A 25,470-nucleotide genomic window follows, 5' to 3' on the forward strand; every position below is an offset into this window, starting at 1 on the left:
CTTACAACATATGTGTATAGCCACTAAAACATATGCAACATCTAGATAAAACACTAGTAACATACATCTGAAACAGATAAAACATTTTGAATAGATGCTTGCCACATATCCCTGAAACATTTGCAACTACCTCTGAAACACTTGCAACACGTGCAACATCCATATAAAACACTTGCAACATAGCTTTGAACACTTGAAACATGCATTTGCAACATACGGGTCCTCCTGCCATGGTGTCTTTGGCCAACCGCGGGTGACGATGTCCCAGCTGGCGAAGACCTTCTCTTGGTGGCGCCGAAGTGGTGGTGTGCGGTGCACACCGTGGCCGCGACGGGCGAGCACAGAGTGGGGTGCGACGATGCCGTGTTGCGCAGGATGGGGCATGCGCGCAGGGGTTGGCGGAGTGGGCGGCCGGGCGTAGGATGGGGGCATGCGCGGTGGCGGAGTGAGGCAACCAGGCGTATGATGAGGTCACGCGGGGGGGGGGGGGGGGTTGATGGCTGCGGCGCCCAGGCGGAGTGGGACAAGCAGGAGATTTTTTTATGTAGAGAGCACGTCCAGCGTCCGAATGGGGTGGACGCTCGTGGCCAAGCATTATTATATTTTTATAGTGGCTAGGTGGGTAATTTTTAGATTAAATTATGTGGTTTTTTAGATTATTTTTTTTGAAACTTTTTTTAGATTATTTTTTAACGATGGAGGTAGGTAATTTAGATAACTTTTATGGTTATTCTAGGATATAGTTATAATAAGAAAAAGTTGGGATAATTTAGATATAGGTTGTGTAGGCTACTTTAGGTTATTTTGGTAACGACATAGATAGGTACTTTCTTAAAAAATAGAATAGATCAAATAACTATCATTATCAATGATGATTAGAGTCTAACAAAATTGATCATGTCATCTTATTATTTTTTGTAAGAACTTTAGGGTTTATCTTTTTTGTAGCGTGTCTCGTGAGAATTTACATGTAGTAAGACAAAAAATTCACTTGCGAGGCCCTTGGTAATAACTATAGGGTCTACTAACTTAAACAGGGAGACATTATTTTAGCAAACAATATTTTGTCTTTCGGAGAAAAAAAGGAGACTCGTTATCAGCCCTTTCGTTTTTTTAGACGAAAGACGAACTATATTAAAGTATGGCTGAGTACATCATTATGTTACAAACACTTTGAAATACAAAAATGATAAGTGTACCCAGAAAATGTTCTTTATCAACATGGTACCCACGCCTCCTATAGCTCCAAATCTCAATCACAAACCTGTATGAAGATTCATAATGAATGATAGCACAGGCAAACACTCAGCAAAAAGGCTGAGAACGGGTGCAAAGAACGGTGACCAACATTCTTGTAGGCGGAATTGAGCATAATATTTTTCTTTCTTGTGTCTTTCTTCTTCTTCCTTCTTTCACCGAAGAATAAGAAAAACTGATCTTAATCTTCTCAACTCAAAACCAAAAGCAATCAGCTTGAGGCGCAGACTTATTCTCCCTAGTCCTTCATCGTTGTCAGATCTAGCCACAACAAAACGGAGAAGAGATCAGAAAAAATTATTCCACGGCGGCAATATCATACCCGCCTTGATATCGCCATCCGAAAACCTAATTCTCCATGTCATGATGCCATGGAAGTTGCTGACGTCATAGTTGTCGCCCTCATATTCATTAGATTTGGCATGGAGAAACCAAATCCACCGCACCTCCTCGCCGTCACCGGTAAGGAAGAGGAGGATACAAATCCCCAATGCCAAGAATTTTGCATGGAGAAACCCTAACCCTAATAGGGCTCGATCTACTAGAAAACTATTAGAAAGATGGATCCCCACTCCCTCTGGCCTCTAGCGAGCTGCCAAGGGGTGAAGAGAGGGGGACCAGCGGTGGTGGAGGCGGAAGCCATGGACTGTGGCATCAGCCTCATGGAAGGCTTCAGGAGAGTAGAAGAGAGAGGACCAAAAAATTATAACATTTTAGTCATCAATTTTAGGCAACTATTATCAGTCATTTCTATTGCTAGGTACTCCCTCCATCCAAAAAAGAATGCAATTTTCGTTTTTTGAGAAGTCAACTTTGACTAAATTTATATAACAAATTACAAACATTCATGATACAAATATAAGTACTATTAAATTAATTATAAAATATATTTTCATAATAAATTTATTTGGATACATAAATGATAAAACAATTTAGTATAAATTTGGTCAAATTTAAGCTAGATTGACCGCCACGGATATCATACTTGCAATCTTTCGTGGACAGAGGGAGTAATAGCTAGGAAAGCTTCCAAATGGACCAACCGGCAGCAAAGATCCTCCATCAAAGTCTTCTGGTCAAGTCTTCCTTGGTTACAACATGCGCCGGTCTAGCGAGGTAATTAAAGATAATGTGGTTCAGAATCTTTTGGCTCACTAGATAAGACCCCGTGCGTCAGGATATGATGCTGCTTCGCGGTGCATACTGCATGCCACTACTGGAAACCGGCAATTTGCCGAGTGCCTACGGCACTCGGCAAAGTCCGAAATATACTCGGCAAAGACTTTGTCGAGTGCCGCATTCGGCAAAGAGCAGTCGGCAAAGAACACGTCGGCAAAGGTTTCTTTGCCGAGTGCCACATATCGGGCACTCGGTAAAGCCTTTGCCGAGTGTCATGTCAGCACTCGGTAAAAAAAAAACCGACGTCAACTCTGACGGCCTCTTTGCCGAGTGCCACCTCAGCGGCACTCGGCAAAGAATTTTTCCTTTTTTTTGAAAATTCTTTGTCGAGTGCCATACTCTTGCACTCGGCAAAGAATTTTTTCTTTTTTTAAAAAAAATCTTTGCCGAGTGCCATGGCTCTGGCACTCGGCAAAGCTGGGAAATTGGGTCTCTGGTTCCCAGCTTTGCCGAGTGCCGTGGTCATGGCACTCGGCAAAGCCCTCTTTGCCGAGTGTGGCACTCGGCAAAGAGGGGAACAATGCTAGTTTTTTGTTTTTTGCTTTCCATCAGCGCAAACAAAGAAATCACATATATATCAACACACAGCACAGGATATATCACATACACATCCATATTCCATCACATACACATCCATAACCCATCACATACACATCCACCATTCATAATACATCACATACAAATCCATTGTCCATAATCCATCATACATTCGCATCATCCATGACAATATCCATCACAATATATATATGTCTCTAGTAGTAGTCCAACATAAGGCTAAGTCTAACACAAGTCCATGCAACATGAAAAGAAACAAATAAACGGTACCTACTGCCAGCCTCCCCGCCCGAAGTGTGAACTGCCACCTTGAGGAGGGCCAGTTGTCCACCCGGCCTGTGGAGAAGGGCCACCTTGAGGAGTCGGGTTCGAACCCGCCGACTGTTGCTGCACAAAGGAGAAGCAAATTCATGAGTATCTACAGGAGGGCCACACAAGCTAAAGGAATAAACAACCATATATACTCATCGGAGTCCCTACAGGAGGAGGAGGAGCCACAACTGGAGTGAGTAGCGACCGGGGCACGACCACACCTGGCAAGGTCTGAAGGCTTGCCATGAAGCTGAACATGTCCTGCAGCCTCTGCGTCTTGGCCGCCCTTTGGGCTTGTACAGCCTCCATCTGCAGCCGATGGGCCTCCGTCTGGGCCGCCTGCTGGGCCTCCAACCTCCGCAAGTCGGCCTGCAACATTCCACCCGCAATGTTTAAACAATGCAAAGGCAAGGTAGATGTGTAAAAGCAATGAACGACGAATAAAACAATACTAACCTGGAGTTCTGCCATCTGCTGCTGTGAGCTCTGCTGCCGAGAGCGTATGGGGAGGGAGGAGCTCGTGCTCCTTACTCGAATCTCGGTGAGGTTGGGAACAGAGGCGGAGTCGACTGTGTTGTCCGCCATCCAGTACTGGTCGTGCTGCTTCCCTCCTCCCAGCCTCATCAGGAGGTCTGTGTCTAGGGGCTGGGTGGCCGGATCGAAGTCCTCCCCATGGTGCTCGTGGGCCGCTGAGGTGTACTCGCTAAGCTTGCTATGGACACTCGCGCTGGTGTACGCCTCGGGCCCGTCCGCCGGGTTGTAGGTGACTTCTGGGGCCGTTGCCTTGCCCTTGTGTGCCAGGGCGTATGCCATGAACTCATTGCATTCCTGGCCTTGGTGCGCCTGGGACTATGAGGAAAACACAAAGATGATTACAAGTAATGAGAATTGAGCGTTAGAATAAATAAATAAAGATGAAAACACAAAGAAGATTACCCATGTCTGGGCGTACGCGCTGAGGCTCCGGTTGCCTTGGTGGTGTGGCGCCCCACCCATCTGTAGGTGGCAGTCCTGACGGATGTTGTGCTTCTCCGCTCACTCCTTTGAGAGCCACCTATCCACAATGGCCTCCCAGCAGAGGCGGTGCCTGGCGCACCAATCAGGACATTGCTGCATGCTATCAAGTTATTGATATGACAGAAGATGAAATGAAGCCTACCTATTCTTCATGGAAGGAGTCAATATTAATGTTTCGTACTTACCAAGAGGTACTGCTCCTTGGTGAGCATCCTGGTCCTGGCATCGGCCTTCCTCACCACCTGACCAAGGACGTCGGCACTGTAGTTGATGATGCACTAGAGCCGCGTCTCGTGGTACAGGTCTGAGAGTCGGGACCTACAGACCTTGTCCTGCACTCGCGCCGCTCGGTCCTCAAACCCTTCATCACATCGGAAGAAGTCCTGCATACAGACATCATGTATCGTTCCATTATTTCAAGAACGACCAATGAATGCGTAGTATTGACCAATTTAGTGCGATGAAGACTCACCCAGAACTCGGCCTTGATCCACGCCGCAACGGTGCCGAACTCGCTGTCCTCGGCGGCGTAGAAGTGGTCCCACATCCAGGGCGGTGAAGTCACCGAGGCGTAGGTGACCATGCCAGGGTAGTGCTACCAAATCAGAAGGCCTAGGCTGCCATTGATGTGCCGGCCCATTCCGGACACAACTTCCTAGTTGCTGCAAGAGTCATTAAGAAGAATTGTTAGTCTCTAGTTCGATTTTCAACATGTCATATGAAATAGTAGTGAAATAATACTTACTTGTCGCCGCTGGGTTGAATCACCGGGCGTCGGTGAGGTCAGATCGGCCGCGCCAGGAGCTGCGAGGGCCCGCGCAAGAAGACTCCCGACAAGGTAGAGCCAGAGGCAGTGCTAGTGGAACCCCCTAGTGTCGCTATCGCCGCCTCCCTATGGTCCGACGAGTCAGAGGAAGTGCCACCCCCTCCTATGTGCAGGCCCATCGCCTGGTCGTCCTCGTCCACTGACAAGGTGGCAGCCGGCTGCACCCTCGTCCTCGGACGGCCGCGGGGGCTTCCGCTCCTCGTCCTTCTCGTCGGTGGCTCCGGCAAGGGGTCCTCCTCAGCGTGGGGTGGTGAGCGCTCCCTCATGTAGAGGGAGTTGACCCCACAACGGGCCTGCAATTTCAAAGAGTAAACCAATTAGCACAGTTAAATTACAAGTACTTATAAAGAGATGCAAAATGAACGAAACATAATTGCAATAATAATAATAATAATATAGTATTACATGAATTAGAAATATTCTTCATGATCGACAGCGGCTGGATCATAGGTGTCGTCATCACTATCAATATTGTCGAGTAAATCGGGCTCATCTCCATCGTTGTCATCATTGTCATCGCCTAACTGTAATCGCTCAAGCATTTGTAAGTCCTTAGCATTTTGCACCTCTTCTCTGTCGTCCTCATTTCCATCGTCCTGATCAATGTCATTGTCTACTTCCATGCCCATTAGCGAAAACATGTCTATGTCAAACCTCCCTTCTAGCCCCTCTGGTTGATAGAACTCTCATGTGTTTGGGTCAAAGTTGTAATCCTCATCGTTTGGGACAGGCAGTTTACCATGCGGCGATACCAACTGCACAAGGTACCAACCGATAAGATTGGGGTCTTTTTGGCATGCCCATGGGAGATAATAAACTTGCATGGCCTGTTGAGCCACAATATAGACATCCTCTCCTTGATAGACAGAATCCTATCGAATTTCGACTTGTCCAATCTCAGGGGCTGTTCTCGTGACATTAGGATCGAACTAATGGCATTTGAATACAACTTGATTAGGAGCTTTGTGACACTCAAAATTGAGCTCATATATTTCTTCTACTATGCCGTAGTAGTCACGCTCATCGGTGCCGGGCGTACGAACTCCGGTATTCGTGGTTTTCCGATTGGGCCGACTCCGCTCGTAGTTTCTTGTGTGAAAGTGATAGCCATTCACATCATAAACGGTGAATGACTTGACCTTGTAGGCGAAGCCTTTGGCGAGCCCTTTCAACTCAGCATCCATTTCCGCATCCTTGCGGGCCTGCAAGGTGAGGCCGGATAGATCGTTACATTACTCGCTCGTAGGAGCAAAGTGGGATGTCAAAGATTGAACGAGGTAAATTGGACGGTACCTTCGTATCGAACCAGGATATGAAATCGGGCACACCATCTTTGAGAAGACTATCTTCTTCTTGAGGGGAAGGAGCCCTATTCCCTCTCCAGTATTTTTTCAGAAATTCTCTGAAAAAACAAGAGATAAGGGGGTTCGATTGATGGAGGATAGTGACAAGGGCGTATGTAACAAGCTCATTGAGAACTTACTGCACATAAGGCTTCACTTCGTCAAGGTTCAACAACACATACAGCATGATAGTGCACCACTCATCATGCCGCAAGGTCTTGGTGCCCGATGCGCTTGTCTTTCCGAGTTGCCATTTGAAAAGGCTGAGGTTTGATGAACTCTCATCCGTGTTGTAACGAGGGGGACGATTGTGCACGCTGGGAAGGCCATCCTTATATTATGTTGTTGTGAAGTTTGACACCTCCTCCAGAATGAATGCCTCTGCCATAGAAGCCTCAATTTTGGCTTTATTTCTACACTTTTTCTGAAGAATCTTTAGACATCTCTCAATTGTATAACACCAACAGGCCTACACGGGCCCCCCCATTCGTGCCTCGTACGGTAGGTGCAAAATCAGATGCTGCATCACCAGGAAGAAGTCGGGTGGGAAGATCTTCTCCAACTTGTAGAGCAACACAGGTGCCACTTTCTCCAAGTCATCAATCACGCCCCGAGATAACTCCTTGGCACAAAGCTGGTGGAAGAAATAGCTCAACTCTGCCAGCATGCGCCACACATGCTCAAGGACGTATCCCCGGGTTATCACAGGAAGGAGCCGCTCAATCCATATGTGGTAGTCATGACTCTTCATCCCTAAGACTCGCATAGTGGACAAGTTCACTCCCCTACTCAAATTCACCGCATGCCCATCAGGGAACATTAATGTCTAGATCCACTACAGTACTTCCTTCCTTTGGTCCTTTTTCAAGATGAAATCGACCGGAGTCCTTCTCCATTTCTTGCCGAGCGCGGGAGGCTTCATCACTTGCTTTGGCCTATCGTACATCGTTGCCAGGTCTAGTCTAGCCTTAATGTTGTCCTTTGACTTATCAGGAATGTCCATGAGTGTTGCAAAAAGTGCCTCGGCGATATTCTTTTCTGTGTGCATTACATCAATATTATGTGGAACAAAAAGGTCATTAAAATAGGGGAGCCTAGTCAAGCCCGATTTATGAGTCCACTGGTGTTCCTCACCATATCCAATAAAACCACCTTTCTCTTTATCATCTTTGAGAGCCTCTATCTCAGCACAGACCTCGGCACCGGTCATCATCTGAGGTGCAGGGTTGGTGACTTGAACCCCTTTCCTGAAGTTCTTGACGTCTCGTCTAAATGGATGGTCAAGAGGGAGGAATTGACGATGTTGGTCAAACGAAGAAAACTTGCCACCCCTCTTCAGCCAAGTGAACCTCACAGCTGTCTTGCATATTAGGCATGGGAACTTCCCGTGAACACACCATGCGCAGAATATGCCATATGCCAGGAAGTCATGCAGGGAGTAGTGGTACCACACATGCATTGTGAAGTTCTTCTTTGTAGCTCGGTCGTATGTCAGTACCCCCTTTTCCCAAGCAAGGATCAATTCATCAATGAGAGGCTCCATGAACAAACCCATCTTGTTCCCCGAGTGTCCAGGAATTATCAGTGACAAGAATACGTTCTTGGGTTGAAACATGACGCCGAGGGGGAGATTGAGGGGGATCACAAACACGGGCCAACAAGTGTACAGGGCCGCCAGCAATCCATAGGGTTTGAACCCATCTGTTGCCAGCGCTACACATACATTCCGAGCCTCCTCAGCTTTACCATGATGTATGCCATCGAAATGGGTCCATGCATCGCCATCCGATGGGTGTACCATCTTGTCAGCATTGTATCTTTTGCCATGTTTGTGCCATGTCATCTGTTTCGCGGACTCCTCTGTCATGTATAGCCGTTGGATCCTCGGTATGATAGGAAGGTACCGTAGGACCTTCGCGGGGATACCAAGCTGTTCCTTCTTGCCATCACTAGTGTCGACCTCCAGATACCTAGAGGATTTGCACTTTGGACAGTGCGTTGCTTTCTCGTGATCTTTCCTAAATAGGACGCAACCATTCGGACAAGCATGGATGTGCTCATACGACATCTTAAGGGCACGAAGAAGTTTCTATGACTCGTACAAGTTCTTCGGCAGAATGTGACCCTCTGGAAGTAGGGATCCAACAACTGCCAACATACCATCGAAGTTGTCTCGACTCATGCTACACTGCGACTTGAACGCCTTTAGGCATCCAATGGCATTCAGTTGCGAAACCATTGTCTTTTCGTGAAGGGGCTTCTATGCCTAAGACAGCATATCGTAGTACGCCTTTGCAGATTCCTCTGGCTCGTCCTCTAATCCTTCACCGAACCGTGCCTCCTGAAAGTCATCCATCCGGTCTGCTACCCCCGCATCTCCATCAAAAGCCTCGAGGCGTGGTCTCACCACCTCCTCTCTAATACGATCGGCTTCACCATGGTGGATCTAGCAGGTATAGTTTGGCGTGAATCCATACTTGCAAAGATCTTCCCCCACGTTCTTCCTATTCTTTCTTACATGGTTGTCACATTTGCTGCAGGGACACGGCATCCGACTCGACCCTCTAGCAGCCTCGCCAAATGAATGCTCCAAGAAAGCATTAGTCTTAGTCATCCATTCTGGGGTCATACTTGCGTGGCTCGTGTACATCCAATCATGGTTCTCCATCCTCTGGCATATACATATGTAAGCGAGTAATATAACCAGCAATTGCATCTGCACGGCGTTCCTACCATCTAATAGGTGAGGATAGGTCCTAATCCCACCCGCGGATGCGTAGATGAGGTCAGTTTCAATGCTCCGCTCCTATCCGAGACAGAATTTCGACAGCACCTCCCCGCTATTCTCCCGATACACGTCCTGCAAGGGAGAGTGTGTATCCGAAGAACAACAGGGACTTGATGCCAAAAGTCTGTCTCGGACCGGAGCGAACCATGGAAACTAACCTCATCTACGCATCTGCGGGCTATCCAAAATACGTGGACAATCCGAAAGAGATATGGTCGTAGATATGCAAAGATCTGCATACCTCTGACCGTATCTCTTTCGAACCGAAGATGCCTAACTGGGCTACGTGACCATATAAAACATGCATGCAAAGGAGGAGGGGGTTATACCTAGGGTGGCGGTGGAGTCAGGCTAGCGGGGCAGTGGCGTGTCGGTGCAGTGGCGAGGCGATGCGGTGCAGGCAGACCAGCAGCGCCGACGAAGACGACCGGGGTCGCCGAGTCCCTCCCACGGGTCCTTCTCCTACATAAAAAGGCAATAGGTTAAAATCCATTGAAAATTTTGGCAGCACCTCTCCTGCACGGGGAGGTTTCCAAAACCTGCAAGAAAGATAGGCGCGATGGCCAACAACCACATATATACCAAACATAGGCACGAAGGCCAACAAACATATATATACCAAGACAAGCCATGTACTTTAGTTCTCTTTCCATGCAGATGAAAGTATCAAAGTAGTACAACAAGAAGTACTACTACCACTACAACTACTACCAACACTAACACTAACACTACTACTACTAACACTACTACTATCACTACTTACTACTAACAATACTACTAACACTACTAACTACTAACTACTAACTACTACTACTTACTAACTACTACTAACACTACTAAGTACTACTACTAACTACTACAGGTGTAGGGCATACCTTCGCGACGAGAATGGCAGCGACGAGGGTCGGCGACGACGGCGGGGACGACCGCAGCGGCATGAGGATCGACGGGCCTAGGCCGGCACCTTCCTTCTCCTCTCCTTCTCCTTCTCCTCCTCTCTTCTCCCCTCCTCTCTTCTCCCCTCCTCCTCTCTTCTCCCCTTCTCCTCTCTTCTCCCGTGCCTCCTCCTCCTCTCTTCTGCAGTGGCGTGGTGGCCGGGGCGGGGAGGCGCGGTGGCCAGGGCAGGGTGGCGTGGTGGCCGGGGCGGGATGGCGCAGTGGCCGGGGCGGGGAGGCGCGGTGGCTGGGGCGGGGTGGCACGGTGGCCGGGGCGGGGAGGCGCGGTGGCCAGGGCGCCGCGGTGCGGCGGCGGCGGCTGAGGGAGAGAAAGCTGAAAGGGAGAGAGAAATGAGAGAGCGAGACAGAGAGCGCGCCGACCGGGCGCGGTTGAAGGAAACGGCGGCTTTGCCGAGTGCCAGATCGGCGGCACTCGGCAAAGTCAATTTTCTTCGCCGAGTGTCGTGATCTGGCACTCGGCGAAGTTTTAAAAAAATTTCAGTAGCTCTTTGCCGAGTGCCAACCCTAGGCACTCGGCAAAATAATTTTTTTTTGTTTTTTGCCACCAATTTTTTTGAAGCTTTAGTACACTACCACAAACAACATGTTTAAATTTGGGACATTTTCATTGCCTTTTGGCATATTTCTATAGTTTATTTTGTTTTGTTGAATTTTTCTAGAAAATATAAGTTTGAACTGCAGGTGCATCAAATAATGGATTACATTCGTTCAAAAAATGTTATCCTTGTTTCTTAGTGTAAATTTAGGCTAAATCCAGGAACTGTCTCGAAATTTCGATCAACGTGCTCATTGGGAGTGGTTTTTTAATTGTATAAAATGCGAACGAATTCCAAAAGTCATGAAACTTGTCGAGTTGTCGCCGTATCGTATGCGTATGCCATGGAAAAATTTTGAAAAAGTTTTGAGCACGTTGTCACGTACGATGCTCACAAACCAGGACATCTCCATATGTGATCACATGTGGAGATGTCCTGGTTTGTGAGCATCGTACCTGACAGCGTGCTCGAAACTTTTTCAAACACATGTGGAGATGTCTTGGTTTGTAAGCATCGTACGTGACAACGTGCTCGAAACTTTTTCAAATTTTTTCCACGGCATACGCATACGATACGGCAACAACTCGACAAGTTTCATGACTTTCGGAATTCGTTCGCATTTTATACAATTAAAAAACCACTCCCACGCAAGTTGGCGGCGTTGCCCCGTGAGCACGTTGATCGAAATTTCAAGACAGTTCCTGGATTTAGCCTAAATTTACACTAAGAAACAAGGATAACATTTTTTTGAACGAATGTAATCCATTATTCGATGCACCTGCAGTTCAAACTTACATTTTCTAGAAAAATTCAAGAAAACAAAATAAACTATAGAAATATGCCAAAAGGCAATGAAAATGTCCCAAATTTAAACATGTTGTTTGTGGTAGTGTACTAAAGCTTCAAGAAAATTGGTGGCAAAAAACCAAAAAAAAAATTATTTTGCCGACTGCCAAGTTTTGGCACTCGGCAAAATAAATTCTTTGCCGAGTGCCAAACGGGGGGCACTCGGCAAAGAGGACGCCGCTGGATGCCGTTAAGCCCTACCAATCTTTGCCGAGTGTCTGCTTTTGCCGGCAAAGACAGCCTTTGCCGAGTGCAGGTCTTTGTCGAGTGCCAGGCACTCGGCAAAGGCCTCTTTGTCGAGTGTCATATTTTGCCGAGTGCGGCGCTCGGTAAAGCAGGTCTTTGTCGAGTGCCCGAAATTTGGCACTCGGCAAAGATTTTTGCACTCGACAAATCACGTGTTTCCTGTAGTGTGCACATTTGCACATCTCATGTGAGAGGTCATGGAACATCCATACAATCCAGAAATGATAAAAATGCTCACCAGCTGCTTGCATGCTGATCCTGGCCATGGCTGCTGCACCATCTGTCACCGCTCGAAGCAGCAACAGTACCGACCTCGCCGCGCTGCTGGCCTTCAAATCCCAGCTCTCCGATCCTTTTCATCTCCTTGCCAACAACTGGACGAATCAGACGTCCTTCTGCCACTGGACCGGCGTGTTTTGCAGCCGGCGACAACCGCAGCGGGTCACCATGCTCGAGCTGCTGGGTGTGCCTCTCCAAGGGGAACTCACGCCGCACCTCGGTAACCTTTCTTTCCCGCATGTGCTTAACCTAACGGGCACAGGCCTTGTGGGCCCAGTCCCGGATGATCTTGGAAGATTGCCTCGTCTTATAGCTCTTGGTCTTAGGAATAATAGTTTGTCAGGTACAATCCCATCTGCTGTAGGTAATCTCACGAGGCTGCAAATTCTTAGTCTTGGTCTGAACCAACTCCAGGGATCAGTACCAAATGAGCTGCTAAGCCTTCACAATCTTAGATACCTCTCTCTGGAAGCAAATTATCTCAGGGGCCAGCTACCGAATTTTTCATCCATAAGCACGCCATCATTGATTTTCTTATCGTTCAGTAACAATAGTCTCACTGGCTTCGTACCACATAGTATTTGTTCTTGAGCAATTATCAGCTCACTGTCTCACCGCCTCCTACCATCTTCAACATGTCTAGGCTTGAGATCATATGTATCTCCGAGATAACAATCTATATGGACCTATACCTGGCAACGGAAGCTTCATGCTACCAATGTTGCAAAAAATAAATTTATCTTTGAACACATTCATTGGTCAGATTCCACTAGGACTAGCAGCATGCAAGCACCTTCAGATACTTTCTCTACATTCAAATCTCTTCGTGGATGTTGTGCCGACATGGTTGGCTCAGCTATCAAAACTCACCATTAATTTAGGCAACAATAGCCTTGTCGGGCACATCCAAAGTTTTAAATCAGCTATCGCCGGAGATAGCCGCTGGGGATGGAAGCAGCTAAGCGATGCAGTTTTTTGCGCTAAGAAATGATAGCAGCTAATAGCTGGCTAAATCCGGAGATAGCTGCTAATTGGGCCACATCTTAGCGGCAGCTAAAATTTTGGTCGCCCAGGAAACTGACGCAGTACGGGCCACGGCCCAGCTTGAATCCCAGCCCACCCCCATCCCGTAACCCTAACACTCAGTCACTCACTCATTCCACTTCCAGCTGCCAGCGGCTGTGCCCTTTGGCGGCGGTTCGTGGAGGCGACCGGCGCCGGCGGCTGCTTCGAGCGGGCAGCGGCGGCGAAGGCAGCTTAGCAGCGGCGCGAGTCTGACAAGGAGGTCCGTCAGCGCTGGGTGCTCCTCGTCTCCGAAGCACTGAAGTAGCAGTAGAGCACCAACGGCGACGGCATGGCACAACAATCTGGTCAGTGCTCACAACCTCCTCTCTCTTTTTTTTGCTTGTATGTCGCAGATCTCACTGTATGTAAACAAGTTGTCAATATTTGTTACCTCTAATTTCAATATTTCATATACTTGCCTCCCGTGATTGTTTGGCCTAGGTGGTAATTGATAATAACTGCTATATCAGTTTGCACTATTTTGATTGGGGCATATGCAGATAAATTCTTTGATCATATTTTTGCTTGTTGAAAGATCCGTGCTTGTTGAACCAGTTCTAAACAGTGGCTTACTTTGCCTTTGCAATAGGACCTTGTCTTATTTAGGTTTTAATGTGGCTTAGTTTGCTCTTTGTATAGGTAACCCGTCCAGTGCTGCCTCTGTCTCAGTAGAAGCTGGACCAAAACAACCCAGTATCAACTCAGATGACCCTACATGGGCTCACTGTTTCTGCCCAGACATAACCAAGAAACATCACCTACGGTGCAAGTATTGTGACAAGCTCTGCAGTGGTGGAATTACAAGAATTAAGTACCATCTTGTAGGAATTAAAGGTTTCAATACTACTAAGTGTGGAAAAGTTCCAGCTCCAGTGCAGCAAGAGATATTTGATTTGCTTACGAAGAAGACTAGTGAAAAAGAATAGAAAAACAAAGAAAAGGAAATGGACAGAGCTGAAGTTAACATAGAAAACTCAGATTGTGAAAGTGGCAGTGAAGGTTCAGATCATGGCAATAATGCTCTTATGGTGAAGCCAAAGGCGACAAGAGGATCTAGTAGCTCTAGATCTGTAGCAGGTGGTCAAACTATTGACAAGTACTACAAGCATCCTTCTATAGAAGAATCTGCTAGTATGACACAGAGAGGAATTAATCTAAGCAAAAAGGTTCAAACAGCATTGACAACTCAGAAAAGAGAAGAGAGGAGGGATAGAACTTGTGAGTACATATGTCAGTGGTTCTATGAAGCTAGCATTCCACACAACACAGACACCCTTCCTAGCTTTGATCATATGTTAGAGGCCATTGGACAATTTGGTAGAAATCTGAAAGGGCCTAGTCCCTATGAGATGAGTGGACCATTCTTGCAGAAAAGGAAGAAAAAAGTGATGGATGGATTCAAGGAGCATAAGGAATCATGGGAGCTCAATGGTTGTTCTATCATGACATATGCATGGACAGATAGGAAGGGTAGGGGAGTGATGAATTTAGTTGTGTATAGTGCTCATGGGGTACTCTTCTTAGATTCAGTGGATTGCTCGGGTGACAGGAAAGATGACAAATATATCTTTGAACTTGTGGATAGGTACATAGAAGAGATAGAGGAAGAACATGTTGTCCAAGTGGTAACTGATAATGCTAGCGTCAATACAAGTGCAACAACTCTATTGACAGCAAAAAGACCTTCAATATTTTGGAATGGATGTGCTGCTCATTGCTTGGATCTCATGTTAGAGGATATTGGTAAGCTTGGACCAGTTGAGGAGACCATTGCTAATGCAAGGCAAGTGACTGTTTTCTTGTATGCTCATACTAGGGTGTTGGATTTGATGAGGAAGTTTCTTAAGAAAGACTTGGTTCTCTCTGGGGTTACACGATTTGCCACTGCTTACTTGAATCTAAAAAGCTTGCTGGATAACAAAAAAGAGTTGATAAGACTATTTAAATCAGATGAGATTGAGGAATTGGGTTACTTGAAGCAGGCCAAGGGGAAGAAAGCCAACAAAGTGATCAGATCCGAAACCTTCTGGAAAAATGTTGACATTGCAGTTAATTACTTTGAGCCATTGGCTAATGTGTTGAGAAGAATGGACAATGATGTACCATCAATGGGAGTCTTCCATGGATTAATGTTGGAGGCGAAGAAAGAAATTTCTCAGAGGTTTGATAATGATGAGAGCCGCTTCAAAGAAGTCTGGGATATCATTGATAGAAGATGGGACAACAAGCTCAAGACTCCACTACACCTGGCTGGGTACTATTTGAACCCCTACTACTATTACTCAGATAAGTCAGAGATTGTGAAAGATGTATCATTTGCAGATTTCCTGTATTACAAAGGTGCCGCACATCCCTAGTGAGCTCGGCATCCTCACCATGCTACAATATCTTCATATCGGACGCTGCAACCTAAGTGGACAGATTCCGTTGGAACTGGAAAATTTGGGACAACTCACCTATCTAGCTCTAAGAAATAATCAGCTGACGGGTCCATTCTGGCTTTGGCAATAAACCAACTGACTGGACCAGTACCATCGACTGCTCTTGGAAACCTCAGGTCTCTTGAGCATCTTTCAATTGCATCCAGCAACCTCGAAGGTAACCTTGATTTCTTGGCCAGTCTTGGCAACTGTCGTCAACTCCAGGAACTTAGCATATCAAACAATACTTTCACTAGTGGGAGTCTTATACCCAACCATGTGAGAAATCTCTCCACTAACCTTGTAGAGTTTTATGCAGCCAAGATTCAGATAACTGGTGACCTTCCAGCTACTCTATCGAACCTAAGTGCTCTTTGTGTCATGGACTTTGCAAACAACCAACTATGCAAAGCTATCCCAGAATCCCTTGCGATGTTGGAGAACCTCGGGGTACTCGATCTCTCTTTGAATAACATATCTGGGCCATTCCTAAAAAATATTGGTATGCTAAGAAGGCTTGATAGTTTATATCTCAACAACAATAAGATCTCCGGCTCCTTGCAAGGTGGAATGACAAATCTTACGATGCTTCGGCTACTTGATTTATCTTATAACAAGCTTACTTCAAATTCTATGAGCCTATTTCATTTTGATAGCATCATTGAACTAGATGTGTCCCATAATTTCCTTGGTGATGCATTGCCTTCTGATCTCGCCTACATGCCAGCAATAAATACAATGGATCTTTCAAAAAAACCGATTGTTGGTTGGTCATCTTCGAAATTCATTTGCCAACCTTCAGATGATAACCTACTTGGATTTTTCACACAACTCCTTGGAGGGTTCAATCCTAGATTCATTCCGCAGTTTGACCAACTTAGAAACATTGGACCTTTCTTCGAACAATCTTTCAGGTACAATACCAAACTACCTCGCCAACTTCACCCACCTTTCTAATCTGAACCTCTCCTTTAATAACCTAGATGGTCAGGTACCAAATGGTGGTATTTTCTCAAACGTAACTGTGGAGTCCTTGATGGGGAATGTTCGGTTGTGTGGAGGCGCTCCGCAGCTAGGATTTTCACCATGTCCAAACAATTCTCACAAAATCTTTTCCCAACACTTCCTGAAGTTTGTATTTCCTGCTGCCACCATAGCTTTTGGTGCCATCATTATTTGCTTATATACCTATTGATAAGAAAGAGAACAAAGAAGCCAAATGTTACATCTTCTATCAATATGGCCGCTGCTATAGTTGGCCGTAGGCCAGTTTCCTACTATGAAATTGTCCGTGCCACGGATAATTTCAGCTAGAACAACTTACTTGGGGTTGGAAGCTTTGGCAAAGTTTTCAAGGGCCAACTGGATGATGGTACGGTTGTTGCGATAAAAGTGCTTAACATGCAAGTCAAGAAGGCCGAGCAAAGCTTCGATGCTGAATGTAAGGCATTGCGAATGGCCAGGCATCACAGCCTCATAAGGATACTTAGCACTTGTTCCAACTTGGATTTCAGAGCACTGCTGCTGCAATACATGCCTAATGGTAGCCTGGAGGAAAACCTGCACACTGAAAGCCGGCCGTACATGGGATTCCTCACGAGGCTGCGCGGCATGCTAGATGTGTCGATGGCGATGGAGTATCTGCATCATGGCCACCACGAGGTTGTCCTGCACTGTGACTTCAAACCTAGCAATGTGCTATTTGATGAAGAGATGAATGCCCATGTGGCAGATTTCGGCATCGCAAAGTTATTGTTAGGAGACATCAACTCCATGATATCGGTAACCTTGGCAGGGACGATCGGATATATGGCGCCAGGTATTAGTTGCTCGCATAGTTTTGGAGACATTATTTCTTTGGCATGATATATGTAGCCTTATACACAATATTCTTAAAAGTTGTTCAAAACTTTCTTTGACAGAATATGCATTCATGGGACAGGCGTCGCGGAAGAGTGATGTGTTCAGCTTTGGAATCATGTTGCTCGAGGTCTTTACAGGGAAGAGGCCTAAAGATCCCATGTTTGTCGAAGGATTGAGCTCGAGACAGTGGGTCTCTCAAGCATTTTCATCAAGGCTCCTAGACATTACAGACAACAAGCTATTGGAAGATGAAGAAATGCGCCACATTTGCTTTGATCACCAGACCAACACTGCTCTGGGATCTTCGTCGACTATGACTAACAGCATTCTTACATCAGTATTTGAGCTGGGCCTGATATGTTCGAGCGAGTTGGCTGAGCAGAGGATGGCGATGAATGATGTGGTCATGGAGCTACAGGACATCAAGAATGATTACTCTACATCAGTGCAGGCTATGCAGAGGCCTCAGCGTTACTAGATTAGATCATCTGTCAATTTTGTGTGAGACTCCGTATGGATCCTAGAAGTGTCAATAGTTTAGGTAATTGGGTATGTTGTGTCTTGCATGATATATTGAGAATAATTTAGCAGAGTCGTCTGGACATGATTATGCATGGGTGTTGTACCTTCAAATGAAATAATATAAGAGGAGGTGCAGTGGCAGGCCCAGGATTTATCCATGACCAGGGCCTATGATGGCGAAAACTTTATAAGCGTTGGTGTGGGCAGCATAAATTGCATTGATTTATCATATATATAAGTTCACTACCTAATAATAGCTTAAAATGGCAAGCTAGAACTCGCGAAATTTGCAGTATATACTTGCATCTTGCATTGAACCCATAGCTGCAAGCTTGCTGCACCTGCGTAACTTCACCATGGCAATGGTGTAAAACTCTTGGTGGTGATGTTGTGCTGAACTCTTCTCAACTACTGAATGCTACTAATCATTGGATTCTTCACCGTTCAGTGTCACATCTCACACAAATTTACTGTATTATAAGGAGCTTTTAATTTGGTAAAGTAGTGACGAATTCTATGTACAAAAGAAAGCTCAGGAGTTTCTTGGTTTGCAAAAATGTGCCCAGTAAAAAATGTCAGTAGATCTGTCTCTGGTGGTCTCCCAAATTAACCCATACCGCATACCTATTAAGGAGACTACCGAGTACCGTCCAGCTACCAGTTGACAACTCGCTTAACCTTGAACTTGGCAAGACAATGTCGCAAGAGTTGAGGAGAAGAGAAGCAGAACAGTTTGGACTTGCCTGTTGTAGCTGTGTCGTGGACCTGCGGTGCCACCGGCGGCCGGCCAACGTACCGCAGCGCGCACAAATTGACCCGCGGGGCGCCGTCGTGTGGGGCAGCAGGTGCACGCCCTGGCCATTGGGCAGCCGGTGGCGGCACGGCGTGGCGGTGGCGGGTGGCAAGGGACGAGCACTCGAGCCGTCGAGGCGAGTGGATGTGCAGACGAGGAGTGACAACGCGGTTGGCCGGGAGGCCGGTCGCTGGTGGGCGCTGCCGCGGTAGCGCTAGGGCAGGCGCGCCGTGACCAGAGCTCTGGCTGGCCCTGGCCATCCGGCAGCCGGCGTGACGCGGTGGGCCGTGGGCGCCTGGGCGGTGGCTTGGTGGGCCGTGAGCGCTTCTTGCAGGTTAGCAGAGTCTGCTTATGACGGTAATTGGAGGTGCATTAGCTGTGCACGTGACGCACGATTCCGGCTACTTATCTCCACCGCCGGTAACTTAAAAACAAGAAAAACTGAATCGCCATTTCCTCGCCCGACCATCGTGGATGGCTCCACCGCCGCATCTTGGCCATATGGCCTTTCCACAACCGCATCCTACGCTCGCGACCGCTCCACCGCCGCATCCTGCCTGCACAGCTGCTCCACAGGTGCATCCTGCCCGTGCGACCAACTCCACCAGCATCTGGCCGCCGCGGCCGCTCCATCGCGCCGCCCTCCTACCCCACTCCGCCTTCACCGCGCGGCCCGCTTGCACCACAGCATCCGCCCACTGCGGCCGCTCCATCGTGCCGCCTGGCCTACGCCAACCCTAGCGGCTGGTTGCCTGCCAGGTTTCGCCAGTTTCTGGTGACAGCTCGTGCCACTAGTGGCTACCTTCGCCTCTCCCTCTCCACGGTTGTCGCACAACGTGCTCCCTCCACGACAGTTTCCACCAGAGCGGCGAGCTCCGCGCCACCGGCGAGGACTACACTGGTGAACTCCACGCACCGATGAGCCTCAATTCCCAAGTAGCAAGGAGATATTACGCTGAAAGCGCATGTTGCAAACTTATGTTTCACGTGTTTCAGAGGTATGTTGCAACTGTTTTATATCGGTGTTGCAAAAGTAGATTGGGATGTTGCACATGTTACAACGGCTATACACGTATACTGTTTCATCTGTTTCAGACGTATATTGCAAGTGTTTCATCTGGATGTTGCAAAAGTAAATCTGAATGCTGCATATACATGCATATTGCAAGCATATGTTTTAAGTGTTTTCAGTTGCTTCAAACGTATGTTTCAAGTGTTTCATCTGGATGTTGCATATATATTTTGCAATGGTTACACACGTGTTTTTCTTGTGTTTTAGATATATGTTGCAAGTGTTTCATCTATTTCAGATAAATGTTGCAATTGTTTCATCTGAATGTTGCAAAAGTAGATCGGGTGTTGCACATGTTGCAATGGGTCCCACCTACTGCTGCAGCTGCTGGGGCGCCATGCATGCACGTGGGAAGCGTAGGGATGTAGCGCGGCACATCAGCAAAACCACCATCAAACGTGGTGCCACATCAGCAAAACATGGTGTCACATAAGCAAAACCACCATCAAAATTACCTAGTGTACAAAATCAAAATGGTTTTTAGAAGGGAGGTTTAATAAACCAATTTTGTAGATAAGGGGTTAAATCAGACGACTTCAATAGTTAAGGTGGGTGAAAGGACTTTTTCCAATTAGAACCATCGGTGTCGATTGGGCCATCGGCTCACCTCTCGCGGTCGGGCCTTTGGGGCTGACTTCTGGTTTAGGACAATGGCATCTTGTCAAAAAAATCGGGTCGACAGTCTATCGAGGGGTATGCCCACTGTAGTAGATGAATCGGTGGAGATGTCCGAGATACGAACTAAATGGTAATACAAGCACCGAGACACAAGATTTAGACAGGTTCGGCCGTCAGTATGACGTAATACCTACATCTTGTGTTCTAATGTATTGCATTGAGATATCTGGAGATGCCCACTATGGGACCCCTACCTCTTCTTATATACTCTGAAGGGATAGGGTTATAAGAAAAATTTTCTATTTGGTATTATACAATAAATCATATCTTCTTGTAGCCTTGCGGTGCACGCCTTGATCTTGTGGGTTGGGCCACCTTTGAGGCACGGTTCATGTCTTATCTTATGGGTACCAGGGATATATCCCCCACAGCTAGTCCCCGAGCTCCTTCTATCCCTTGAGCAACGCCATCTTGAGCTTGTCCAAGCTGTCCAACTTGCTGCTAATCACCAGAGACAGGCTTTCGACCAGTTTAACTGGGAGCCTAGCTGTTGAAACAAGCATCCGAGCTGTTAACCAGGTGTCCGAGTAGTTGAAAATGGCGTCCGAGAAGTTGAAGCAGATGTCTGAGTAGTTTAACTGGGAGCTGGGCTCGGACTTACTCGAGTAAAGTTTGCCAGAAGGATGTAAGGGGCTCAACATAAAAAATGAAAATTCTCCACCTTAAGCGAAGTGTAGCTACTTAGACTCCTTAGTCAATAAGGAGAGTGAATCAGAAAAAAGTACTACATTCACTGTCAGGTGAAGTGTAGACACTTAGTCCCTGATCCTGCTGAAAGATGATGAAATAAATCTTGTAGCAGGTCAAAGAAAATAAATCTGAAAGCTTGCCAATGTCATCTGTCATGTACTTATCAAGACCCTAGAGGTGCTGCCCAAGATCAGCACCCTGATCTGAACAGCATGGAACAACTTGAAAGCACAGCGATGAGACTTAGCAAAATCCAAACGCCAAGGGAGTCCCCAGCTTAGTTGGCGACTCTTGCACGAAGAATCCAAGGGCCGAGGAGTCCCCAGCATAGCTGGCAAGTCCTCAACGTAGCTGTCGATGAAACCGAAGCGACGAGCAATCTGATCTGCGGTGAATGCCTGAGCGGAAGTGAGCGTCGAACAGTCCGATGACAAGTCGGCGATGAAATCCATGAGCCAAATGGTCCGACTAGTTGGTCAGTGATGAAGTCCGAGTGCCAGGTGGCTCGACTACCCAGATGATGATCCTCTTGTCCCTCCTGATGGATCTAGTCCCCAAGCGTAAGTTCGTTGACTGAACCAGGCCCCTAAAATAAAAAATATGTAGAACAGGCAGTTCATGATGTAAAAATAATATATATAAAACTCAGAGGAAAATCAGCAGTGATGAAATAGCGTATGTAGCTCGGCGATCAGTTGTAGGTGAACATTATGTTTGTTTTTGGATGAAATGATTATATTTAATATAAACCGTTCGAACAGTTAGTTTGTAGCTGAGTCTCTAGTCCTGGCTAGCCCGTTAACCATAACGCAGAGCGCGGAGCCTATGTGCGTGTAGGATGAACAAAGCATCGCCAAGGAGCCGCTGCCGACCACCCGTAACGCAGAGGGTAGACGCTCGTGCACGTGTAGGGAGAAGCCAGAGACAGGGCCGTCTCTAGGGACATCCGTGCGTCTACATGACTGTTCGTGGTTTTATTGAGTCGAAAGCGTGTGTCATCTTTAGCATGGTATACGCGGAGAAAAAATCGTTTGGAGAATAATTATGGATAAAAAGCATGGAGAGACATCGGAGGCGTATGAAGATTAGAGAATATTTAGAAGAATATTAAAGCGTGACTTAGCTTGATTGACGCCGAGTGGAGTAGAGGAGTCGGCGAGTCATGATGTCCGAGTAGATGGGTGTGATTTTGGATGGCTCACTTGACAGTTCGGACGGCTCGCTTGTCAGCTCGAATGGCTCGCTTAGCAGCTCGGACGGTTCGCTTGGCAGCTCGCACGGCTCGCTTGACAACTCGGATGGTTCGCTTGGCAGCTCGAACAACTCGCTTGACAGCTCAGGCAGCTTACTTGACAGCTCGGACGGGTACGCGGAGTCATAGATGAACGAGCGTAATCGGAGTCTAATGGAGTCAATCCGTGTGGGGAGGGCCCTTGAGCGTGTCCGACCGAGGCGAGGGCGTAGTCCGAGATCTTCCTTGCATGCCTGAGATACGTGAGGTTGCTTGCATGGTGGTGTAGTTTCAGATGCATATATGCTTGTATATCTCTTCAACTACTCCAATTAGCTTGTACAGCTGACCAGCATCTTTGGTGGAAACACTGCTACACATCGCGTTATCGTCGACCGCCTTTCCTAATTGCTGGTTGTCATGATCTGTGGAAACGATCTTACATATCCGATCAGAAATCACGAGCAACAACAAGATGCGATTAGGTTTCTCCCAACCGAAATCATGCTGACATACGGGTATATCTGGAAGTATAATAACAATATTTAATTAGGAAGCGACTTGACTTAGCTTTCTTAGATTGCTTGACTCTGATCTTGTTGTCATGTGTTGCGTCTGTTGGAGGTGCATGGCAAGGCGTCAGACTCCAGCACATGTGGCCATTCGCCGAGGAAAACCATCCGCTGCGTGCCAGCGTCGAGTTGTCGGCGACATTGATTGAAGAAAAGATTCTCGTCTGGTTCGCCATAGAATCAGCACGCACATCCCCTACCTGGAGCGCCACTATCGACGAAATCTGGTCGGCAGTCTACTGAGGGGTATGCCCACGGTAGTAGATGAATCGATGGAGGTGCGTGAGATACGAACTAGATGGTAACACAAGCACCGAGACACAAGATTTAGACAGGTTCGGCCGTTAGTATGACGTAATACCTACATCATGTGTTTCGATGTATTGCATTGAGATATGTGGAGATGCCCACTAGGGGACCCCTGCCTCTTCTTATATACTCTGGAGGGGTAGGGTTACAAGAAAAATATTCTATTTGGTATTATACAATAAATCGCATCTTCTTGTAGCCTTGCGGTGCACGCCTTGATCTTCTAGCTAGGCCACCTTTGGGACGCGGCCCATGTCTTTTCTTGTGGGTACCGGGGGTATATCCCCCCACATCTATATGGTCTAATTAAGCCACCTACCAAGGTAATCCGAGGTGTTTGGGCTAAGCTGACTAAAGATACCAATGGCCAAAAGTTTCCTATCCTGTACATTAGAACATCACATGTAGCGCGCAAGAGGAAACAATCTTGAGCAGTGTGAAAGCTCTAGTTTGGTTTTGGTGAATTGATGAAACCCTAAGTGCTAACCTAGTTTATCAAAGTGATTATGAGATATGTGGCACATTCCAAGTGGTGGAGCAAATGAAGATCATGACATGATGATGGTGATGCCATGGTGATGATCAAGTGCTTGGACTTGAAAAAGAAGAAAGAGAAAAACAAAAGGGTCAAGGCAAAGGTATAAGTGGTAGGAGCTATTTCATTTCGGTGATCAAGACACTTAGCGAGTGTGATCACATTTAGGTTCGATAGCTGTACTATTAAGAGGGGTGAAACTCGTATCGAAATACGGTTATCAAAGTGCCACTAGATGCTCTAACTCATTGCATATGCATTTAGGATCTAGTGGAGTGCTAACACCCTTGAAAATATTTATGAAAATATGCTAACACACATGCACAAAGGTAATACACATTGTGTTTAGCACTTGGGAGCAAGGGTTCGAAACTTCACCGTCAGAGTGCGGACAGTCTGTCGGTGCCACCGGCGCCCTATATAGAAAAGACTGGGTATCACAGAGTGCACCGGACGCTGGCCCTAGCAGGACCGGCGTGTCTGGTCAGTGACAGCAGTTGGATGTGGTCTCGGTCAAATGACCGGACGCTGCACTGTAAAGGGGACCGGATGCGTAGGGCCTACGTCCGGTCATGTGTGACGTATGGTGACGTAGGCAACGCTGGAGTTGTCGCACGGGCGCAGAGCTGATCGGACGCTGGTCTGTGTCCGATCGTGCTGCATCGGACATGTTCGGTCGCAAAACAGAGGCTCGGGGAGCTCTCTGGAAACGACCAGACTCTGGCTGGTCTGTTTCCGGTCGCGCAGGAGCAGATGCGTCCGGTCACAAAATAAAGGCTCATGGAGCTCTCTAGAAACGACCGGACTCTGGCTAGTCTACGTCCGGTCGCGTAGGAGCAAACGCGTTCGGTCGCAAAATAGATGCTCGGGGAGCTCTGTGGAAACGACCGGACTCAGGCGTAGCAGTGTCCGGTTATCCTAACAGTGCATCCGGTTGTGACTTAACCGTTTAGATCAGGCGCTCAGCATTTGAAGAGAGGGATGACGTGGCAACCATCCGTTGACCGGACACTGGCAGGGTGTGTCCAGACGATCTGACCGGCGCGTCCGGTTGCCCTGATTTCTCAGTGAACAGAGAGCCAACGGCTCTATTCGTGGAGGCTCTCTATTTAAGCCCCATTACCGGCTCTAGCTCACTCTCTTGGCCATTTACATTGACATAGCAATCTTGTGAGCTTAGCCAAAGCCTTCCCACTCATCTCCATCATTGATTCATCATCTTTGTGAGATTGAGAGTGAATCCAAGTGCATTGCTTGAGTGTTTTCATCTAGAGGTACTTGGTGTTCGTGTTTCGCTACGGGGTTCGCTTGTTACTCTTGGTGGTTGCCGCCCCTAGATGGCTTGGAGTAGCGAGGATCGTCGAGCGGAGGCTGGTGGTTGTCTCCGGCTCTGATCATAGTGATTGTGAGGGGTTCTTGACCTTTCCCCGGCAGAGAGCCAAAATGTACTCTAGTAAATTGCTCGTGGCTTGTGTGATCCTCATCTTGTGTTGCTTATGATGCACCCTATTAAGGGTTTGGCGTGTGATACCAATTAGCGCATGAACCTTCAAGTGAGTGAATCGCCACAATGAGGACTA

General features: G+C 47.2%; 2 protein-coding genes and 1 pseudogene across 4 annotated transcripts; 2 read left to right on the forward strand and 1 right to left on the reverse strand.

Annotated features, from left to right (window-relative positions):
• Nucleotides 1-3,166: 3,166 nt before the first annotated feature.
• LOC136481200 (uncharacterized) lies at nt 3,167-10,423 on the reverse strand. 3 transcript variants are annotated; one of them, XM_066478557.1, is made up of 9 exons: nt 10,153-10,423; nt 9,607-9,739; nt 5,066-5,439; nt 4,793-4,982; nt 4,506-4,703; nt 4,240-4,390; nt 3,760-4,152; nt 3,472-3,672; nt 3,167-3,378 (listed from the first exon to the last, which is right to left on the reverse strand). In XM_066478557.1, the coding sequence occupies exons 6-9, from the start codon at nt 4,297-4,299 to the stop codon at nt 3,262-3,264; spliced, it is 771 nt and encodes a 256-aa protein (XP_066334654.1). In that variant the 5' UTR covers nt 4,300-4,390; nt 4,506-4,703; nt 4,793-4,982; nt 5,066-5,439; nt 9,607-9,739; nt 10,153-10,423; the 3' UTR covers nt 3,167-3,261. The 3 variants fall into 3 exon arrangements, with proteins under 3 accessions (XP_066334654.1, XP_066334653.1, XP_066334652.1); XM_066478556.1 differs by having other exon boundaries at nt 4,240-4,413; XM_066478555.1 differs by having other exon boundaries at nt 4,240-4,420.
• A 1,215-nt stretch (nt 10,424-11,638) lies between these two features.
• LOC136483282 (receptor kinase-like protein Xa21) lies at nt 11,639-17,491 on the forward strand (annotated as a pseudogene).
• LOC136483825 (uncharacterized) lies at nt 14,459-15,509 on the forward strand. Its single transcript, XM_066480989.1, has 2 exons — nt 14,459-15,397; nt 15,492-15,509. Exons 1-2 carry the CDS (start codon nt 14,498-14,500, stop codon nt 15,507-15,509), a joined length of 918 nt encoding a protein of 305 aa, XP_066337086.1. The 5' UTR covers nt 14,459-14,497.
• Nucleotides 17,492-25,470: the final 7,979 nt, after the last annotated feature.

This window comes from Miscanthus floridulus, chromosome 9 (genome assembly GCF_019320115.1).
Source record: "Miscanthus floridulus cultivar M001 chromosome 9, ASM1932011v1, whole genome shotgun sequence".
In the NCBI taxonomy this organism is placed as follows: Eukaryota; Viridiplantae; Streptophyta; class Magnoliopsida; order Poales; family Poaceae; genus Miscanthus; species Miscanthus floridulus.